Source organism: Leucopleurus acutus (genome assembly GCF_964270905.1).
Source record: "Leucopleurus acutus genome assembly, chromosome: 14".
NCBI classification, from domain to species: Eukaryota; Metazoa; Chordata; class Mammalia; order Artiodactyla; family Delphinidae; genus Leucopleurus; species Leucopleurus acutus.
In genome coordinates this window covers 65,693,940-65,712,593 of record NC_139156.1, presented here as the reverse complement: position 1 = coordinate 65,712,593, position 18,654 = coordinate 65,693,940, and the positions used below count along the sequence as shown (strand labels likewise).

General features: G+C 35.7%; 1 protein-coding gene across 1 annotated transcript in view; it reads right to left on the bottom strand.

Moving 5' to 3' along the window:
• Positions 1–1,349: 1,349 nt before the first annotated feature.
• CTNNA3 (catenin alpha 3) overlaps positions 1,350–18,654 on the bottom strand; it is a 1,620,647-nt gene continuing 1,603,342 nt past the window's right edge. The window contains exon 18 of the mRNA XM_082854158.1: positions 1,350–1,713. Within this exon, the coding sequence (XP_082710284.1) occupies positions 1,426–1,713 (288 nt within the window). The 3' untranslated portion in view covers positions 1,350–1,425. The remainder of the gene's footprint in view (positions 1,714–18,654) is intronic.

Here is an 18,654-nt window from a genome sequence, read left to right as displayed (position 1 = left end):
CCTTCTTACGTTTCACACATTCTTTTATCCAAACTGGCCCTCCTAACATCAGCTGATGTTGCATGTTTAAACTTTACCTAGTCAAACTAAGATGACATGGCTGTTGAAACAGTTCATTGATGGAAACGTTTTACAAGGTGAAGTTACGATGTGGGTATAATTTTGATAAAGTAGAATAGGAAATTCATGTTTAAAATCCTGTGAATGGGAACTCTATGCATGAGAAAAGGTAAAACTGAAACTTAACTCCTCCAGAGACAGACAGACAGAAAGAAGTAGAAAGAGAGAAGCAACGCACTAGACTCTGAAACTATTATAAAGTGCATTATGAACGCAGTTCGGCATCAGCACAATGACTGCAGTTATAAAATGACCTCAAACTTCTATTTTAAAAAATGTTATTAAAATCACTCCAGGTTCATTGCCACTAACTCTACTTCAGGGTTCAGCGGTACCACACACATTTTTTGAGTTATATTTTACTTAATGACAAAAAACATTTTTCAAACTGGCCTTTTCCTTTTAATTACACTTGCAAGGTGATACAAACGGAGTCATGCAGAACTCCTTGCATTTCTGTTATCAGTCATAACTCGCTTGGGGATAGAGTAAAATGCCCATTTCCCCAACGGATGATAACTCTTCCTCCATATATGTAGTATTCTGGTGGGCCTTTTTAAATCCAGAACTCAACGTGCAGAACAGCTGAGCACAGTGGAGTCCTGAAATGCACACTTGTGGCATGAAAACTCATTGTAAACTTTATAATGTTAATAAATTGTTTCATAAATAATTAAGGCGGACCTTGAAAATCCAGAAAGTAACTTGACTGCTCAAGCTTGGTTAGTTTCTGATGGATATTAGCCCAATCAGTTGACAACAGTTGTTACAAATATCTAGAGATTGAATTTTTTTTTTTTTTTCCTGATTCCTGTAGAAGGAATCACACATGTCTGTCAGGTTACATCAGATAAAAGAAGTATGGAGATTAAATGGGAGAGTATTTTATGAAATCTTTTGTTTCCGTTGAAAACCAAGTCAAGAGCTCATATCACTATTTTAATTTAAAATGAAGAGGGTGAGTATACTTAAGCTGGTACAGGTGAACAGGACTCATTTGAGTCTCCTGTGTTCATTTAGTAATGAATATAAGATATTCTCCGTGATGGGAGAGGCTGAATGACCCTGAAGATTTCATTCATTCAGCAAGCATCTGTTGATTCCTTATTAGGTGCTGGCCATGCAGAAATGACAGTGGCATGATCCCCAATATACGTTGCTCGTGTTGGTTAGGCTTTCAGTGTTTTACATTATTTGTGGGTTAAATTCTAAGTTAGTGAACTTACAGAACTAATCAAGTGTAAAAATAAAGCAGTGTGTTTAGCCAGGACTTTGTCATATAAACACTAGAGTAGAATAGTGGTTTCAGTAGATATGTCTTCCTCTAAATTCACTCATCACTTGCACTGGGTGGATTTTTTTCTTTGCTGAGCCTCGTCTGACAGCTGCATAAGTTTCCTCTGGTTTCTCTCTTTTAATCAAGGGTTTTTTTGCAGGAGCCTTCATTCTCCACATAACAACTGGGTGCCGGGGCCCAGCAGGACTCTGAATTCGGATGATCTTGGTTGAGGCAATGTAAGACATTTTCACTGTTTGCACTACAGCATTCATTAAATTTTTGGCTGCTTGGATCAGGGAGGTGACACTGTCCAACTGTAGAAAAAAACCAAAAAACAAACTATTATTCAGAGAATGTAATCAGGAATTTAAAGAGATTTAATGTTACAGAAAATGAAATGTGCCACTTTGTTTTTATCCCAGAAACGAATGAGTTATTCCTCATTTTATACACCTAGGTAAATTATCACATCAATCTATTTTTAATCATTTATCTAGTCATCTGATGCATAAGTAGTTCCATATTCTATTTTCTAAGATGATAGCTTAGATTTTTTTTTCTTGGTTTTCAGTGAAATCAATTCTGTACCTTCTATATCATACCATAAGAACCAGATGGTCACTGCTTTCTTTGTAATGGATCTCCATACTTCCAGGGTTAATGTTCACCCCTTTTGTAAGAAATGACTGTCTACAGTAAAAGCTATATCATATATAAGTAACTTAATTAAACAACAACTGGGAGATCTTCTCAGGGAATTCACAGTCTACGATAAATATCATACACACATATGCATATACACATGCATGTATACCACTCATTTTCATGGATATTTCCCAAATAATTCCACCTACGAGAGTCTCTTTTTTAAAAACACATAATTCTTACACCTATCAGGCAGTGTATTAAAACAGATCTTTTCAGTCAAAGTTGGTTGAAATTCCAGATCTGCCTGCCATTTAGTAACATAAACAAATCATTTAACTGTTTTCTCCTAGTTTCCTCAGATATAAAATAGGAAAAGAGTACTTACTTATTGAAGTTAAATAACATGTGTAAAGAGCCTAGTAGGCTGCCACATAGTTGTTATTATTTCCTTTGTTTCTTGGGAAGGCTGACAAAATTGCTTAATTATAAAGATATACCAATGAAATTACTGAAAGACACCTTTTCCCACATGATTCTATTTTGTAATTGTTGTTATGTTTTCTGGGTTGTTCACTAAAACCATCTCAGGGCAAAATGAGGTGACAGTCCTAGAATCTTGCAAAATACTTTAGCGCTAAGCCCAGTTGGTTCATTTTTATATAAACAATGCCTCTTCCATTATTTTAGTTTGGCAGATTGTCACCCACAGCCAACTCACACAGGAAGATGTGCTTCCACTGTCACCTGGCTGTGATGTGTGCTGTCAGGGTGAGGCTCAAACACTGCCTCTGTAGTTACTGAAATCCATCAGCAGCTGACTGGCCTGAGTACTCTACTCAGTTTGCAGTTCGAGGAATCTCATCTCACACAGAATAAATGAGCGAAGGAAAGTAGTAAGCTCAGGTTATGTGCCTGGGGCAGTGGTCTAGCTGGCTGCTTCCTCAGTGAAAACTTTAATTAGCCCCATTATAATGCTAACCCTGAAATCCTTAAAAAGGTAACACCAAAAAATACTTAATTTGAAAGGCAGTAATACTTGAAAACTACACATCTTTGAGTCTTTTTACTTATTGAAGCCAGAAATGTAAAATCTTGGTATGTGTCAGGAATGACAAAATTTTTTGACAAACATTAAACAGGATTTCATGAAGCACTCACATGTATTTCACAGAACACTTAGAACTTCTGAATCTATACACAACTTAAAAAAAAAAAGACAGGCTTTGAATAGAATAACACACTTTGTAATTAACGTTACACTGTGGACAAACTGCATGCTAAAATCTGCTGTTTAATAATTAGCAATTTTCATTAAAGACCTCCTAGAACTAGTTAGATTCTGAAAGTCGTTTCCAATCTCACTGTAGTAAGAAGAAAGTTTTTCTAAGTGATGGATCAACCTGAATAGTATTGAGGATCCTTGGTCATCTCTTTCAAACATGAGACTATTTGGTGTATTCTCAGGGCTCTGTGCTGCCATTAAGTCTTCTGGAGAAGAAGGTCCTAGGGACCTGCTGTCATTCAAGATTTCACCAGGGCCTCTGGCCTTCCCACCCTAAAACTTACATTCTCTTCTCCTTTTGACTCTGGAATCTTGTCATGTATAGACTGTATTTATTTCATTTGCTTTTGAAGCAAATGAACCCACCCATACAAGTGGGTTTTATACATAAACCTATAGTCTTGAAAGGAGGTTTAAGTTAAATTCATGACTTAAAATGTGGAAATTGACTTGTCTTCTTTCCTCACTGAATCAGCAAAGCCCTGTCTGTGCCATTGTGGTTTCTTATTCTGGCCTCTGACAAATCTTTTTATTTAAAAATCCTAAATGACTGTAGTAGGACTTCTCCTCCAGTAGACTGAAGAAAACCACAGGACAAATTATCCCTCTAGGAGAGCATGAAAACTAGTTTTGCAGACAGATTAGGACAATTGCTGCAAGAATACTGTTATTTCACGAGGAAAGCTTGTAAGACATTCTATGAGGATCTTTGAGGTCCAAGAGCTATATGCCCTAAGAGGCCTGACTTTTTGCTATTAGCCAAATCACAGGCCACACAAGCAAGGGGCACAGACAAGCCAAGCAAATGGTAGGGAATTTTGTTTGAGGCCCAAGCAGTGCCTCAGGCCTACTCATAGAGAATAACTGCACAATTTCATGTCTCCAAAAAGTAGTATAAGTCCTCTTACCAGGCTTAGTTTAATGAAAAAATCCTCCGAGGGAAGAATTCAAAAGAATTCCCTTTGTGGAAACAAAGCATATTTGAGTAGGCTAATGTACCACTTTGGGATCTCTGTGTTCAATTTCTTGAACAAAGTTCTCTGAATTTCACAAGTGTACCTGTGCCAGCGAGAATGTTATTTTACTCTAAAAGCCTGGTAAGCCAATCAGACTATAAAACTCAGGTCCAAAAATTCGCTTACCATTACAAATCGCTTTCATCAACTGAAAAGGCTTCTACGTAAATGTAACTTGAAATGTTTGCCATAAAACGAGCTATTTTTCCTAACATCTGGTAACAATCCTCTCTGATTTGGAATGAAGAGTTCTTGATCAGGGTATCAACTGAGAAATGAAATGGCTTCTAAGGCCCTGAAACCTCCTAAGGTTATATGTAAATATTTGCATGCAAGTACATATAAGCAGCTTCCTGTTGCCTTCTTTCCATAAACGTGGATGAGGTTAAAAAAAATAAGATCTTGATCCAAATTAAAGGCCTGTGATCTATATAAACTGGAAGTCTGTTCTCCTACCATAGTAAATAGGAATATAGCCATCCTTCTTATGGTAGTGACCTGTGCTTATTCTTACAATACTGATGTGGTTTCAAAATAACTGAACGTATGGATCTATTAATGTCACAATAAGATCTTCAATATTGTCTATGTTCAAAAGTAAATCGGACATAGTTCATAAGTTCTGCCTCTTTTTTTTTGAGGATCTACATGAATATAGAGATGATGCCCAGTGTTAGCTCTAACTGCAAGATGTATTTTGCAAATAATCCAAATTAAGACCATCTAAATAGAGTCCTTCTCAATATTATCACTCGACAGATCTTAGTTCATTTTATGGTAATGTCTCTTTTGTGCTTTGTGGTATGTAATCTGTGATTTCAGTTAAGCTACAGTACAAATCTGTCCAGTTCTAAGAATGTTTTCAGACAAAAGGCTTGGTCCTAGTTAGACATGTGTCTGCAAGCCTTTGTTGTGGAAAAGGGTTAGAACAACAATAAAAGGTATGTTCTTTTCCCTCATAAAATGTCAAAATTTTGTTCATGTATACATAAAATGGCTGGATCTTTTTACAAAACTCGAAGTTAAATACCTGTGATAAAAGTCCTCAACAACCACATCAGAGTGGAATGTGTGCTGGCAAATCTTTGTTCTGATCTTACTGTAATTATTGATAGTTAAGAGGAGTATCCAAGAAAGACATGCTAATTATTCCTTCTTTTAATTTTGTAAGTTCCTCATCTACGTTATGTCAGAACACCAGAATGTCTTGTACTATACTACTCTAACTCTCCACGTTCTGGGTACAAGACCTTTGTCAGAAATGTGTTTTGCACGAGGTTGCTAACTCCCACTGATGTAGATCCCATACCCTTGCGCCTGGGCTGTCACCTGGGGAAAGCATAGATCGCTCCCCACCCCCTGTGTGAAGTGCCATGGCAACTACAGTTGCTGGGACTCCTGTGGACAGAAAAGCCTGGTGTTGCCTGGAGAAATATATTTCCTGTCCTATAACCTTCTAGGTAAACTGGTGCCAAGGTAGCCTATGATATTCTTGTAAGTCTCAATGTTTACCTGAACTTAAAGACCCCTGGTGGATGTAGCACCTGCACAAAGTAGTACTTGAAAGGCAAATGTGTGCGGTTTGGCTCCAAGTATAACAGCTTATGATAATTGCTAATATCTATTGTGTGCCTCCTATGTGCTGGCGCTGTTCTGAACAGCTGACGTAAATTAACTCACAGCAATCCTATGAGGTAAGTACTATTATTATCTCCATTTTAAAGATGAGGAAACAAAGGAACTAGGTTTGGTAGCTATCTCAAGGCAACACAGCTATTAAATGGTAGAGTTGGCATTGGAGCCAAGGCAGTGTTGTTCAACTACCTGGTACTTTTACCCATTACACAACACTGCCTCTCAGTAAAATGTCACTTCCAATGTGTATTTATTTTCAGATATTGTATAGTTGAAGAAATTGCACCAACATTAATACAATGTCTAAAATTTTTAAAAAATGACTATTCGATAACTGTTTTTAGAAAGGTTATAGAATTTTTGTGGGCTTCCCTGGTGGCGCAGTGGTTGAGAGTCCGCCTGCCGATGCAGGGGACACGGGTTCGTACCCTGGTCTGGGAAGATCCCACATGGTGCGGAGCGGCTGGGCCCATGAGCCATGGCCGCTGAGCCTGTGCGTCCAGAGCCTGTGCTCCGCAACGGGAGAGGCCACGACAGTGAGAGGCCCGCGTACCATAAAAAAAAAAAAAAAAGAAAGGTTATAGAATTTTTGTATGCCTGTTGGTACTAAGAAAAATGAGGGTATCTTACTTGCCAATGTATTTTGTTAGGATGATAGTTTGATAATGTTTATACTCCATTATTTTCCAAGCAGCATGTTTTTGAAAGAGTAAATAGAAATACTCAGTCATCCTCATAAGCCCCAAACAGTTTGAAGACCTTTGAGATTAAAGATATTTTCTAACAAAACCTTTTACAATTTTTAAATGTAGATCTCAGTAAACATATCAATAAGGCAAAGATAAACCATAAACAAATCATATTATAGTTTCTAGGACATGGAATTGTATAACATTTACTTCATCTTTAAAATGTGTCATACTGTAAATACAAAGAAAACTCTTTTTTTCTGATTCTCAAACAAAATTAAACAAATTTGTTTGCCTTGGTTTTGCAGTAGAAACCAGGATTTTGTCCCCAGACCCTGGAGTTGCTCGCTAACCTGTACTTAGTTTTAAAATGCTCAGTTAAAGTATTTGGAAATAAAGTTAACATAGGTAACGTTAAAGGGCATTACGTATGTGTGTTGGTAGATAACAAGTGACAGCTTAAATATTTCCTAAAAGTAAACACTGTTATAGTCTTTCTAACTTATGATTGATCTAATAATGGTAGTTGTACACCATAGAAATACTTAAATACACATTTGTTGGCAAAAATACATCATCTAATTCAACATGTTTTTAGTATCCACCCTGAACTTTTCTTGAGGACCTAATTTTATCCAAATACGTGCTTAACACATCCTTTTGTTTCTGAACAGATTTTTAGAAGAGTGGCCTGTATTGAAAACATTCTCCTTTTTAGGTTGCATTCAAAAATGTTAAAGAGCCAGCCTGGCTTAATGGGAAAATCAGATAAGGGGCTTTGTTAAGGCTAGTCAAAATGGAGTTATACCTCCAAATTGAAATTGTCAAGCTTATAATTAAATTGAGAAGGTGGCGCCTTCTTTGAATATGAAGAGTTATTCCACTGGGCCACTGATAGGATTCATCTTGTAAATTTGTCCTTTGCCAGCTCTCCATCAGATCATGACAACAGAAAAGGACAACTTAAGTTGAAAGGGGGAAAATCAATGTATGGGATAACTAAAGAAATTTAACACTGCTGAAAGGGCCATACGTGAAGTGAAATATGACATTTATTCAGTTGTAATATATTGTCCTGTCAAAAAGCAATTTTCAGATCTTATTGTTTTCTAAAGCACATCTTCCAGGCCAAAAACATTTTATGTCATCTTAAAAGGAAATAGTAAAAAACATAACACCCATTCAGGTGGCTACTCAGAATGCTTTTTAATTCTATCTGAAATGGCCTATTTTGGAAATACTATTGGTAATGTTAGTGATTAGCTATCCTATAGTCATGTTGGCTTAAAGGCAAATGATTAGCTGAAGAACTAATTTTCTATAACAATTATACCCCAGCTACTAGTTACACAGCTTCTTTACTAAGTAGTGCTAGCAGAAGGGGCTGGGTTTGGCATGGTTCTCTGACCTTCTGTGTTTCAGCCTGTGCCGTTCTTCTCTCCAGCATCCGGCAGCGCTCTGAGTTCTGCCCTTTTCACAGACATATACTGATAATACTCAACCTGACATCTTAATGACGTTGCAAGGACTCTGTGCTGAGAGTAAGAAAGCACCGTTGTTGGTCCTAGATCGTACACTCATCTCTTGCATGACCATAGGTAAGGAAAAACTAGATTGTGTGAAGCTAAAAATCCAGAGAGCATCGTTCTCCAATCCATGTAAGGACTTCCATTTCATAGACCTTCTCACATTCCTCAGTACTATTTTTCCACCTGTCTTGATCATCATCATTCTACCATTTTAATCCCTCTAGTTGCAGTAGTAAACATTTCTTAGCTTGCTTCTGTCTGCTACAACCAACCAGTAGAAGACAGATGTCCATGTTCCCAGCACTGATCCATAGGTTGCTGTCTCTTAGAGAATCCCCTCATTGGCCAGATGGGTTTCTAGATAAATTGGTGGCCACCAAGCTGAAGCTGACAGACAATGCTTTTGTGTCTTTAGCCAATTATTGCACCCATTCTACCCAAACACTGTTTCAAACTTCCACTCTAATCAAACCTTTGTCACCTCACATTCTCACTTGTTCTGCAGATTACTTCACTTAAAATATAAAACAAACAAGAAAGCAAGCAGACAAAATAGTAACAAAAACAGAAGCAGCAGAATGAAACTGCCTGAACTTGTCCTTAATTCTTGTCCATTTTTATTAAAATGAAAGTTATCTCTTTTTCTCTCTATAAATGATACTTCTAATTATACCCTAGATTCTATTCCCTCTCTGCCTTCTTGGAGATTTTGCACAATTACTAATTATTTTCTACCAGTGCATCTTCATTCTATTCCTTTCTATTGGCTTTTTCACTGTAGTATTTGTTTATTTTTTATATTTTTATTGAAGTATAGTTGATTTACAATGTTAGCTTCAGGTGTACAACACAGTGATATAGATCATAATACATTTAAAGCTTTTACAACATATTGGCTGTATTCCCTGTGCTGTACATTATTACATACTGTATCTTATTTATTCATACATAGCAGTTTGTATCTCTTAATCCCATACCCCTATCTTGTGTCTCCCCACTGTTAATCACTAGTTTATTCTCTGTATCTGTGAGTCTGTTTCTGTTTTGTTATACTGACATTTGTTGTATTTTTAGATTCCACCTATAAGTGAAAAAATAGTGTTTGTCTTTCTCTGTCTGACTTACTTCACTAAGCATAATATGGTACAGGTCCATCCATGTTATTGCAAATGGCAAAATCTCATTCTTTTTTATGGCTGAGTAATGTTCTGTTTTCCTGACACACACACACACACATGCACACCACATCTACTTTATCCATTTATCTTCTGATAGATGTTTAGTTGCTTCCATATCTTGGCTACTGTAAATAATGCTGCTCTGAACATTGGGCTGCATGTATCTTTTCAAATTAATGTTTTCATTTTCTTTGGATATATATCCAGGAGTGGAACTGCTGGATCATGTGGTGGTTCTATTTTTAATTTTTTGAGGAGCCTCCATACTGTTTTCCACAAACCAATTTACATTCCCAATAACATTGAACTAGGGTTCTCTTTCTCTACATACTCACCAACGTTTATCATTTCTTGTCTTTTTGATGGTAGCCATTCTGACCAGTGTGAGGCGATCTCTCACTGTGGTCTTGATTTGCATCTCCCTGATGATTAGAAATGTTGAGCATCTTTTATGTGCCTGTTTGCCATTGGTATGTCTTCTTTGTAAAATGTCTATTCAGATCTTCTGCCCATTTTTTAATATGGATTGTTTGTTTTCTGGATACTGAGCTGTATGAGATGTTTATTTGTTTTGGAAATTAACCTCTTATATGACATATCTTTTGCAGATATCTTCTCCAATTCAGTTGGTTGTGTTTTCATTTTATTGTTGGCTTCCTTTACTGTGCAAAAGTTTTTAAGTTTGATCAGGTCCCATTTGTTTATTTTTGCTTTTGGTTATCTTGCCTGAGGACACAGATCCAAAAAAATACGTCTAAGGCTTATGTCAAAAAGTATACTGCCTAAGTCTTGTTTTAGGAGTTTTATGGTTTCAGGTCTTATGTTAGGTCTTTAATCCATTTTGAATTTATTTCTGTATATGGTGTGAGAAAATGTTATAATTCCATACTTAAAACAAAATTATTTTATATTGAAATATAGTTGAGTTACAATGTTGTTAGTTTCAGGTGTACAGCAAAGTGATTCAGTTATACATATATGTATATCTATTCTTTTTCAGATTCTTTTCCCATATAGGTTATTACAGAGTATTCAGTAGAGTTCCCTGTGCTATACAGTAGGTCCTTGTTGATTACTTATTTTATATATAGTAGTGTGCATGTATTAATCCCAACCTCCTAATTTATCCCTCCCCACCACCTTTCCCCTTTGGTAACCATAAGTTTGTTTTCTAAGTCTGTGGGTCTGTTTCTGTTTTTGCAGTTTCATTCTTTTACATGTAGCTGTCCAGTTTTCCCAGCACCACTTGAAGAGACTTTCTTTCCCTGTTGTATATTTTTGCCTCCTTTGTCATAGATTAATTGACCATAAGTTCATGAGTTTATTTTTGGGCTCTCTATTCTGTTCCATTGATCTGTGTGTCTGTTTTTGTGCCAGTACTCCACTGTTTTGACTGCTGTAGCTTTGTAGTATAGTCTGAAGTCAGGAAGCATGATAACTTGCAGCTTTCTTCTTTTGTCTCAAGATTGCTTTGGCTATGTGAGGTCTTTTGTAGTTCCAAATAAATTTCAGGATTATCTGTTCTAGCTCTGTGCAAAATGTTGTGGGTATTTTGATAGGGATTGTGTTAAATCTGTAGATTGCTTTGGGTAGTATGGATATTTTTAACAATATTCATTTTTCCAATTCATAAACATGGGATCTTTCCATTTATTTATATCATCTTCAGTTTCTTTCATCAATGTCTTATAGTTTTCAGAATATAGATCTTGCACCTCTTTGGTTAAATTTATTCCTAAGTATTTTACACTTTTTTATGTGATTGTAAATGGGATTGTTTTCTTGACTTCTCTTTCTGCTAGCTCATTATTTGTATATAGAAAATCAACAGATTTCTGTATTATTAACCTTGTATCCTACAACTTTACTGAAATCATTTTATTTGTTCTAACAGCTTTTTGGTGGAGACTTTAGGGTTTTCTATATATCATGTCACCTGCAAATAGTGACGCTTTTACTTCTTCCCTTCCAATTTGGATGCCTTTTATTTCTTTTCTTCTCTGATTGTCATGGCCAGGACTTCAATACTGTGTTGAATAAAGTGGTGATAGTATGCATCCTTGTCTTGTTCCTGATCTTAGAGGAAATGCTGTCAGTTTTTCACCACTTAGTATAGCGTTAGCTGTGGGTTTGTCATAGATGCCCTTTATTATGTTGAGGTATGTTCACTCTCTACCCACTTTGTGGAGAGTTTTTAACATGAATGGATGTAGAATTTTGTCAAAAGCTTTTCATGCATCATGTGATTTTTTTTTATGGATCCTTTTGTGGATATTGAACCATCCTTGCATCCTTAGAATAAATCCCCCTTGATCATGATGTATGATCCTTTTAATATATTGTTGGATTTGATTTGCTAATATTTTGTTGAGGATTTTTGCATTATGTTAATCAGTGATACTGGCCTGTAATTTTCTTTTTAGTGATATCTTTGTCTGATTTTGATATCAAGCTAATGTTGTCTCATAGAATGAGTTTGAAAGCATTCTTTCCTCTACAAGTTTTTGGAATGGTTTGAGAAAGATAGTTGTTAACTATTCTCTAAAAGTTGGTAGAATTCACTTGTAAAACCATATGGTCCTGGACTTTTGTTTGTTGGGATTTTCTTTTCTTTTTTTTTTTTTTTTTCTGATTCCATTTCATTAGTGATAATTGTTGTGTTCATGCTTTCTATTTCTTCCTGATTCAGTGTTGTGAGACTGCACATATCTAGGAATTTGTTTCTTCTAGGTTGTCCATTTTATTGGCATATAGTTGTTCTTAGTGATCTCATGTAATCTTCTGTTTTTCTGTGGTGTCAGTCACATAACTTCTCCTTTTCCATTTCTCATTTTACTGATTTGGGACCTCTATTTTTCTTGATGAGTCTGACCAAAGGTTTACCAATTTTGTTTATTTTTTAAAGAATCAGCTCTTAGTTTCATTGATTTTTTTAATAGTCTCTATTTCATTTATTTCTCCTCTGAGCTTCATGATTTCTTTACTTCTACCACCTTTGGGTTTTGTTTTTTTCTTCTTTTTCTTGTTCCTTTACTTGTAAGGTTAGGTTTTTTATTGGAGACTTTCTTGTTTCCTGAATTGGTCTGGTATCACTATAAACTTTCCTCTTAGAACTGCTTTTGCTGCATCCCATAGATTTTGTATCATTGTGTTTTGCTTTTACTTTTCTCCAGGTATTTTTTGATCTCTTCTTTGATTTCTTCAGTGATCCATTGGTTGTTCAGTAGCATATTGTTTAGCCTCCCCATGTTTGTGTTTTTAGCAGTTTTTTTTTTCTTTTCTTGTCGTTGAGTTCTAGTCTCATAGAGCTTTGGTTGGAAAAGATGCTTGATATGATTTCAATTTTCTTAAAATCTTTTTGGGATATAGGGCTAGAGTTGGAGGGGCTGGAGCCTGAGCCAGGTGCACACTGTGGCTTCTCCTATGCTCAATGGCCATCACAGCCCTAATGGGGTTGGGAGTGAGCCCCAAGGAGCTGGAGCTGAGGCCCTGAGAGAGCTGGGTTTCTCCTGGGTGTGGTGGCAGTCTCTGACTTGGTTTCAGATGTGGCCAGAACCTAGGGGCTTGAGGCTACACTTCTGTGCTTGTTTCATTTTTCCCTGTGTGTATTCCTTGGCTGGAGACTGGATCATTTTTGGAGAGGTTGATGCCACACCACTGAGCTGGCCCCGCCCCTCCCAAATGGGCAAGAGACACATGCTCCTGTGATGGTGGTTTCTGCCTGGAGCTATCATTGCTCCCTCCAGAGTGTGTGCAAGGACAGATGAGAGAGTTGGGAGTGGCTGCCTCTGCCCTGATCAGAGGCAGGGCCGGGGTCTGAGCTGCCTCCATTCTCTCCAAGTTTGTGCACTCTTGTTGGCAATGGTTGCCTTGCACTAGTGGGGAGCAGCACTGAAGCAAGAGGGTCTGGAGTAGGAGCCTGGTGTAGGCTGAGGGGCACAGAGCCCTGGGCAGTTTTAAATTTGCTGCCTCTGTGCTGTGACTGAGAATAAGCAAGTCTGTGTGTGTATTCTTCAAGAGTAGAGTCTTGGTTTCTTACAGCCCTCCAGTAATCCCCACCGGTTTTCAAACCAGCTAAGGGGGCTCATCTTGCCAGTGTCAGATCCCAGTAATATGTGGCTTGAACCATGTTTTCCCCTGGGAAGATCCCCTAGTCTGTGATATCCCTCCTCTTCTTTGTCCCCCACTAGGGATGTGTGTCTCAACCAGATCACTTCTCCTCCCTTCCTACCAGACTCCATGTGGATCTTTCTTTATAGCTTTGGTTGTAGAAGAGCAGTTCTACTAGGCCCCAGGTTGATTTCATCAAGAGTTGCTGTACATGTAGTTGTAGTTTTGATGTGTTTTTGAGGGGAAGTGAGCCCAGTATCCTCCTACTCCTCCATCTTGATCTCTCTCCTCCTTCACTGTAGTATTTAAATGTTTTTGAAAGGTTTTCTATACTGCCTGACAATATTTTCTTCACTTCTCACTTATTCTCAAGCAGTCAAACTCTTAGTACATTTTCCCTTTTTTCTACTAGATACTGATAGATATATACACATATTAAATATATATGGTTTAATATATAATTAAAATATCTAACATTACATATGTGTTAAATATACAACACATGTTAAGTAATTTAATGTGTAATCTTGTATATTTGGTTTCTTTCAATCATTTCATTTATAAGATCAATTAATTCTCATTCTGCTATACTATTCCATTACATAAAGAGTATATAGTTTATTTAGCCATTTTTCTGTTGATGGACTTTTACATATTTTGGGGCTATTATGAGTAGCAATTTATAAATATTCTGGCATGTATGTTTTGGTGAACAAATATATGAAACTTTGTTGGGTATCTACCCGAGAGTACAATCGCAGAGTCATAAAAATGCATATCCACAGATTTCCAAAGTGCTGTTGCAAATTTACACTCCCACCAGCAATATACGAGAGTTCCAATTGCAACACAAGTTCACCTATGCCTTTTTCCCCATCATCTTTTTCACATTAGCCATTTTGTCAGGTTTATATTTAAGATTTTAATTGGCACTTCCCTGATAACTAATGAAGCTGAGCATATTCTTCTATGTTTATACTAACCTGCATCTAGAGACCTTGCAGAATGCTCTTAATAATTCTTAAATATTTTTCCAGATTTTCGGATTTCCTTAGTATGCAAAGAATGTCATCTATGAATACTGACAATTATATTTCTTCTTTTTTATTTTCTCTTTTTTTCCCTTGCATTATTACACTACATAGAAATACCAGTACAGAAGTGGTGATACCAGGTATTATTTCATTCATCTTCCATCCCAGAGAATGTTTTCAATATTTAAGCATTGATTTCTTAGTTACCTCATGGACTAGATACTTACTTTTTTGAATTTCCTGGTAAGAGAGGATTTACTAGTTTTCTTCTTATTTTCGACCTAAAATACTATTGTAATTAGAGAACATGCTCTGAATGATTTCAAAAATGTACTATTTGTTGAGGCTTTCTTTATGACCCAACATGTGGTCAAATTTGGTATGTGTCAGGAATATAGGAAAGTAAACTTTAGTATTGTTATATCAGTATTGTTTTATATCAGATAATTTCCTTAAGCCTCTTCTCAGTGAAGCCCATCCCCATCCCAGGTTTCAGGCAACAACTGATCTTTGTATCACTATATAGATTAGATGTACCTTTTCTAGAGCTGCATACAAATGAAATTCTAGAGCATGTACTTTTTGTGTGTTTTACAAATACAGTGCTGAGGGAAAGCAAGCTTCACCCATGTTACTGCATGTATCAGTAGTTTATTATGTTTATTGTTGAGGAGTATTAAATTTTATATGTATACCAAAACTTACTAATCCAATCATCTGTTGACTTGACTAGCATTTTTTTTTCTTTTTTACAATTTTCATTATTATGAAAAAAGATGCTATGGCCATACTTGTACAATTATTTTGTAGTATGTTTTTATTTATAAGAAACTATCAAAATGTTGACCAAAGTTATGTTACCATTTTAAATTACCACCAGCAATAATATTAAATTATAATTACTCTACATCCTAGGCCATATTTGGTTTTTTTGATCTTTTTAAATTTTAGACATTCTGGTGAGTATGAACTGAAATGTTACTGTGTGGCTTTTCTCTGATTGTTAAGGATGTCGAGGATATATTAGGGTACTTAATGAATCTTCACACATCTTCTTTAACTGTTAAATATTTTGCTTCATTTTTTAGATTACCATCTTTCTAAGTTTTCTTTATACATTCTGGATACAAGTCCTTTGTATATTTTCTTCCAGTCTGATTTTTCTTTTCATGTTCTTGTCTGAGTCTCTTGAGAAGTGCAAGTTTTTAAATTTGATGAAATATTTATCAAAGATTTTCTTTTATGATTTAGATGTTTGAAGTTTTAGATTTATGTTTAAGGCTAGGGCCAACTTTGTATTGATTTCTGTTTATGGAGTGATGTACAGTACATTTATTTCTTATTGATAACCCACCAGTTTTCAAGCACCATTCGGTGAAAATACTAATTTTCTTTGAATTATCTTGGACTCACTGTCAAAATTAAATTGATCATCATATGTGGCTGAGTCCATTTCTGGACTTTCAATTCTGTTCCGTTTCTATGTTTCTCTTTATCTTAAATACTATATAACTTTATGTTTGGAAGTAAAATATATTGAATATAAACTTGTTCTTTTAAACCATTTGATTATTTTAGGTCATTTGAATTGCTATATGATTTATAAAATTGAGTAGTTTGGTAAGTAAGTCCTACAAAATGCCTACTGGGATATTGATGGGGATTATGTTTAGTATATGGATCAAGCTGGATAGAAATGACAATTGAGCAACGTTGACTCTCAACCTATGAAGAGAGTTTGTCGTTTTTGGTTTAAACATCTTGCACATATGACAATAGATTTCTTGCATATATAACAATAGATTTTTCCCTATTAATTATTTTTTGATGCTACTGTAAAGGTTATTTTGAAAATGTCATTCTCCAATTTTTCACTGCTGACATATAATGGATTTTGGTTAGTTTTTTGTATTTTGGTCTCGTTTCTTGCAACATTTCTACAGTCCACAAATTGTCTCTAGGAAGAAATCTGGAGTTGATGTAGGGCTCACCTTGTTTGTTTTCCTTCTCTCAGAGATTGTGGTCTTCTGATATTTATTGACCAGTATTTGAAAATAGTTCTAATATATATCTCATTCAGTGTTGTGGTTTCTCAGGTTATGTTTACAACTATCATATTACTCATTGTTTCATTCTACATATTTTCATATTATTATTTTCTTCTTTCTTGTTTTGGGAGGCTAATGAAATATTTTACATTATTCCTTTTTTACTCCCTAGTACCTCCCCTCAGTTATATATACATTTAGACTACTTTTGAATGATTTACTAAGGTTTAATATAAAGTATTACTTATACCACACTTCTGTAATGCTAGAATCATAGAAAATTTGAATTCCACCTACTCACTCATTTCAATTTTTACAATTTTTACAATACTGTCATCCTGAATTTCAATTCTAAACAAACATTGTAAACTCAGTAGGGAAATTTTAGTATCACTTTGTACAGTAAAATTACCTTGGACTCGCCATTCTCCTTCACCCATAACATTTAGTCAATCACCAAGGTCCGTTAGTACAGAAGGAAGGTATTGACAGGATTAACCTAAACTATTACTACCTTGGAGCAGGTCATTATCCATTTTGCTCCCCTCTAGTCCATTCTCTACATTAAAACTAAAAATGATCTTAAAAAAAAAAACAACAAAAAAAACATTTCTTTTATAGTACACTGATGGATTTCCATTAGACTTATTTTGTTACAGATCCCAAAGCCTTAAATTATCTTGTCTCTTCCTGCTTTAACCAACTTTATTTATTGCTTTTACATTATGAGGTCCAGCCATACAATGAAACTAAACTAGTTAAAATATTTTAAATATGCCGCATATTTCTCCATTTCTCCTCACCTCCAAGCCTTTTCATAAGGGAACTCTTCTTCCCTTAGGTGTTATTACATTAATACCACTTTCTCAGGGAAGCATTCCATGATACCTAGACTAGGCTGGAACACCTTTTTATATGTTGTTATAGCAATTTATATTTCATCTGACATTAGAGTCATCATAAAGCAATGAGGTCCATGTAGAAGAGATAATACTCTCATTTTCACCCTAATTGTTTGACACAGGTTACAGGAAATATTAGACACAAAAATAACTTGAAATATTTATGAGTCCCTGTGTCTTTCATCACAAGAAACTTGAGGAGGAAGTTTGGAGCACAATGATCCAAACCCTATGGGATGCAGCAAAAGTATTTCTAAGAGGGAAGTTCATAGCAATGCAATCTTAACTCAAGAAACAAGAAAAATAAACAAACAACCTTACACCTAAAGCAACTAGAGAAAGAAGAACAAACAAAACCCAAAAAGTTAAGTCAGCAGAAGAAAAGAAATCAATCATAAAGATCAGAGCAGAAATAAGTGAACTAGAGATGAACAATAGAAAAGATGAATGAAAGTAAAAGCTGGTTCTTTGAAAAGATTAAACAAAATTGATAAACCTTTAGCCAGATTCAGCAAGAAAAAAAGGGAGAGGGCTCAAATCAATAAAATTAAAAATGAAAAAGGAAAAGTTACAAAGGACCATACAACTACAAGCAACTCTATGCCAATAATATGGACAACCTGGAAGAAATGGACAAATTTATAGAAAGATACAATCTCCCAAGACTGAACCAGGAAGAAATCACAAGTACTGAAACTGTAATTAAAAAGCTCCCAACAAGCAAAAGTCCAGGACCGGATGGCTTCTCAGGCGAATTCTATCAAACATTTAGAGCAGAATTAACACCTATCCTTCTGAAGCTATTCCAAAGAATTGCAGCGGAAGGAACACTCCCAAAGTCAATCTCTGAGGCCAACATCACCCTGATACCAAAACCAGATAATGATACCACAAAAAAAGAAAATTACAGGCCAATATCACTGATGAACATAGATGCAAAAACTTCAACAAAAATGCTAGCAATCCGAATCCAACATGATCAAGTGGGATTTATCCCAGGGATGCAAGGATTTTTCAGTCTCTGCAAATCAATAAATGTGATACACCACGTCAGCAAATTGAAGAATAAAAACCATATGATCATCTTAATAGACGCAGAAAAAGTTTTTGACAAAATTCAACACCCATTTACGATAAAAATCTCTCCAGAAAGTGAGCACAGTGGGAATATACCTCAACACAAT